This window comes from Pteropus vampyrus, unplaced genomic scaffold (assembly GCF_000151845.1).
Source record: "Pteropus vampyrus isolate Shadow unplaced genomic scaffold, Pvam_2.0 Scaffold626, whole genome shotgun sequence".
Taxonomy (NCBI): Eukaryota; Metazoa; Chordata; class Mammalia; order Chiroptera; family Pteropodidae; genus Pteropus; species Pteropus vampyrus.
Window position 1 is genome coordinate 164,290 of NW_011889407.1, and position 2,159 is coordinate 166,448.

The 2,159-nt window shown below is 61.5% G+C and overlaps 1 protein-coding gene across 1 annotated transcript in view; it reads right to left on the reverse strand.

Moving 5' to 3' along the window:
- Positions 1 to 2,159, reverse strand: part of LOC105308794 (ras-related protein Rab-4A-like) — a 22,587-nt gene that overhangs the window by 11,263 nt on the left and 9,165 nt on the right. The window contains exons 4-5 of the mRNA XM_023525784.1: positions 1,696 to 1,715; positions 1,225 to 1,359 (exon numbers count right to left, since the gene is read on the reverse strand). Coding sequence (XP_023381552.1) covers positions 1,225 to 1,359; positions 1,696 to 1,715 — 155 coding nt within the window. The remainder of the gene's footprint in view (positions 1 to 1,224; positions 1,360 to 1,695; positions 1,716 to 2,159) is intronic.

Below are 2,159 nucleotides of genomic sequence, written 5' to 3' on the forward strand. Positions count from 1 at the left end.
ACTCATTCCTTGCTGTCCGCACGCTGGGCCCTTGGCCAGGCCCCATTCCTGTCACCACGCCTCACCTTCACCAGCACCGCCGTCATCCAAAGCGCCGGGCTCTGCCGGGCTCTCTGCACTGGCCTGTGGCCGGCGTCCCGACCACCATGCGTGTCCCCGCTGCCACTGTGTCCTTCAGGCCTTTCTCTGTGAGGCCTCCTAGCTCGCCATGCTCGGTTGGATGCCAAGGTCGCTGGCAGGGTCTTCGGTTCCACTGGCCGTGGCCCTGCACGGAGGCCTGCACTGGCGCCCCTGTGACTGAGGTGGCCCGGTGACTGAGGCGGCCCGGTGACTGAGGTGGCCCTGTGGAGGTGCTGGGATGGCAGTGTCCCTGGCACTCACTTCCGCATGCTTGGCTCGAGCGTCACTTCCACGTGGCCCTTCGTGACCTGCACCCCTTACAACCAAAGTGGAACAGGGGCGCTCTGCCCCCCGGCTTCTGCGAGTCGCCCCGTGAGCTACTAAGCCCGGGGGAGGGGTCTGCAGGGAGAAGTGACGGTGGCCTGGGCCCCCCGGCGACTGGGGTTTCGGGTCGGGGCAGTCGTGTGGGGCTGAGCCCTCGAGCTCTGGGGTCCGACGCTCACCCTGGCAGTTTCGGCACCGGACTGAACTGCCAGACACAGTTTGGGGAAAACGCCACTCATCCGCTGTCACAGAATAGGAGCCATAGGGACGAGCGGTGCCCACCCTCGGGGACAGCCATGGGACAAGGAACAAACAGGACGCTATGACTTCAGTGTTTTGAAAAGGAAGCTATTTTCAAATTTACTTCTTCACTCTTGGACGCCAGGAGCAGGCTGTATGATCGGCAGGCGTGGGGTGAGGACCGGGCTGTCACCCCTCCCCCCCCCGGGGCGGCACTGTAGTCAGGGGGGGGGGACCCCGTATCAGGAGGCAACGCTTCTGCTTGGGCCTCAGCAGCATGTCGCTTCCAGAGAAAGGGCGTCTAAGAGTTCTCGCAGTGAACCCCACTGACACCCACTTCCTGAGGGTTTATTTTAAAATCTACTTTGCACTCTACTTTGGCATCTGGCTTCTTAAACAAGTGACTCGAGTATATGAATTTAAGCATCTAAGAACATTTTTTTGAAACATTGTTTTCAAAAGTTATTTAAACCAAACACCTGCAAAGCTTTGAGTAAAACGCTGCTGAGGGCTGGACGCGACCCGCCCCGCCTGCTGCACCTGCGACCTCCCCCGGCCCCGACTGTCGCCGAGGCTGGACACCGCCGGGTAGACGCCGCCCGCTCCGGAGAAACGGGTACACGCACACTGGACCCCCGGCCTCCTCGGGCTTTCGCTCGTTCTGGCTTCCATGTTCTACGGAATGAGCATGGGTCCAAGTCACAGCCTCAGAGCTGAGCGCCTTCTGTCGACACAGAACCTTTAGCCCACTCGAGGTGGCGTCACTGCAGGGTGACACCTGGTGACGCTTCCTGTTGCTTCCTGGGGTGAGGGGTCCCATTGGGTGGCCTCCAGCTCCCTCTTCCGGGGTTTGCCTGCCGTGTTGGTGAGGTCTGGCCTCCAGAAGCCTCTAAGGACTGTGATCACTCACCCCTTCCCGCAAATCTGGGGGTGTCTGACTTTGTCACGTGTGGTTGGCAGTTTGGTTGAGTTCAGAATCGAAGGGACAGGGACGTGCACGCCGGGCCTCACCGTCTCTGGCTCGCACGCAGCTGCCGGCCAAACTCAGGGCGCGTCCTTAGGGCTCCCCGCTCTATGTCTCAGCGCTCTGGAAGGCCACTGCCCAACATGTCACTGTGACTGCTCTTTTTAAAATACAGTTTGGTCCTCGTCCCGCCTTCTGCACACGTGCACCGGTACAGGAACAGCGACACCCCCGCCCCCCAGAGCCGGTCGCTCCCCCTCCTCCCCGGGTCACCCCCCCACCCCACCCCCCGGCCACAGCGGGAAGGACGCGCCCTGACCCCAGCCCCCGCCCCCCGCACAGCACTCAAGACGGCGCCGTTACTTCCCGTCCTCAATGGTTTTCCTGAAATCTCTTAACCACACTAGGCGCTCCCCACCCCCTTCCTAAGTGACCCCTATTTCAGTCATGTCACGGTCCTCATGGTGCGTCTGGGGAGAAGGCGTGGAAGTGTGGACCAAATCCACCACGT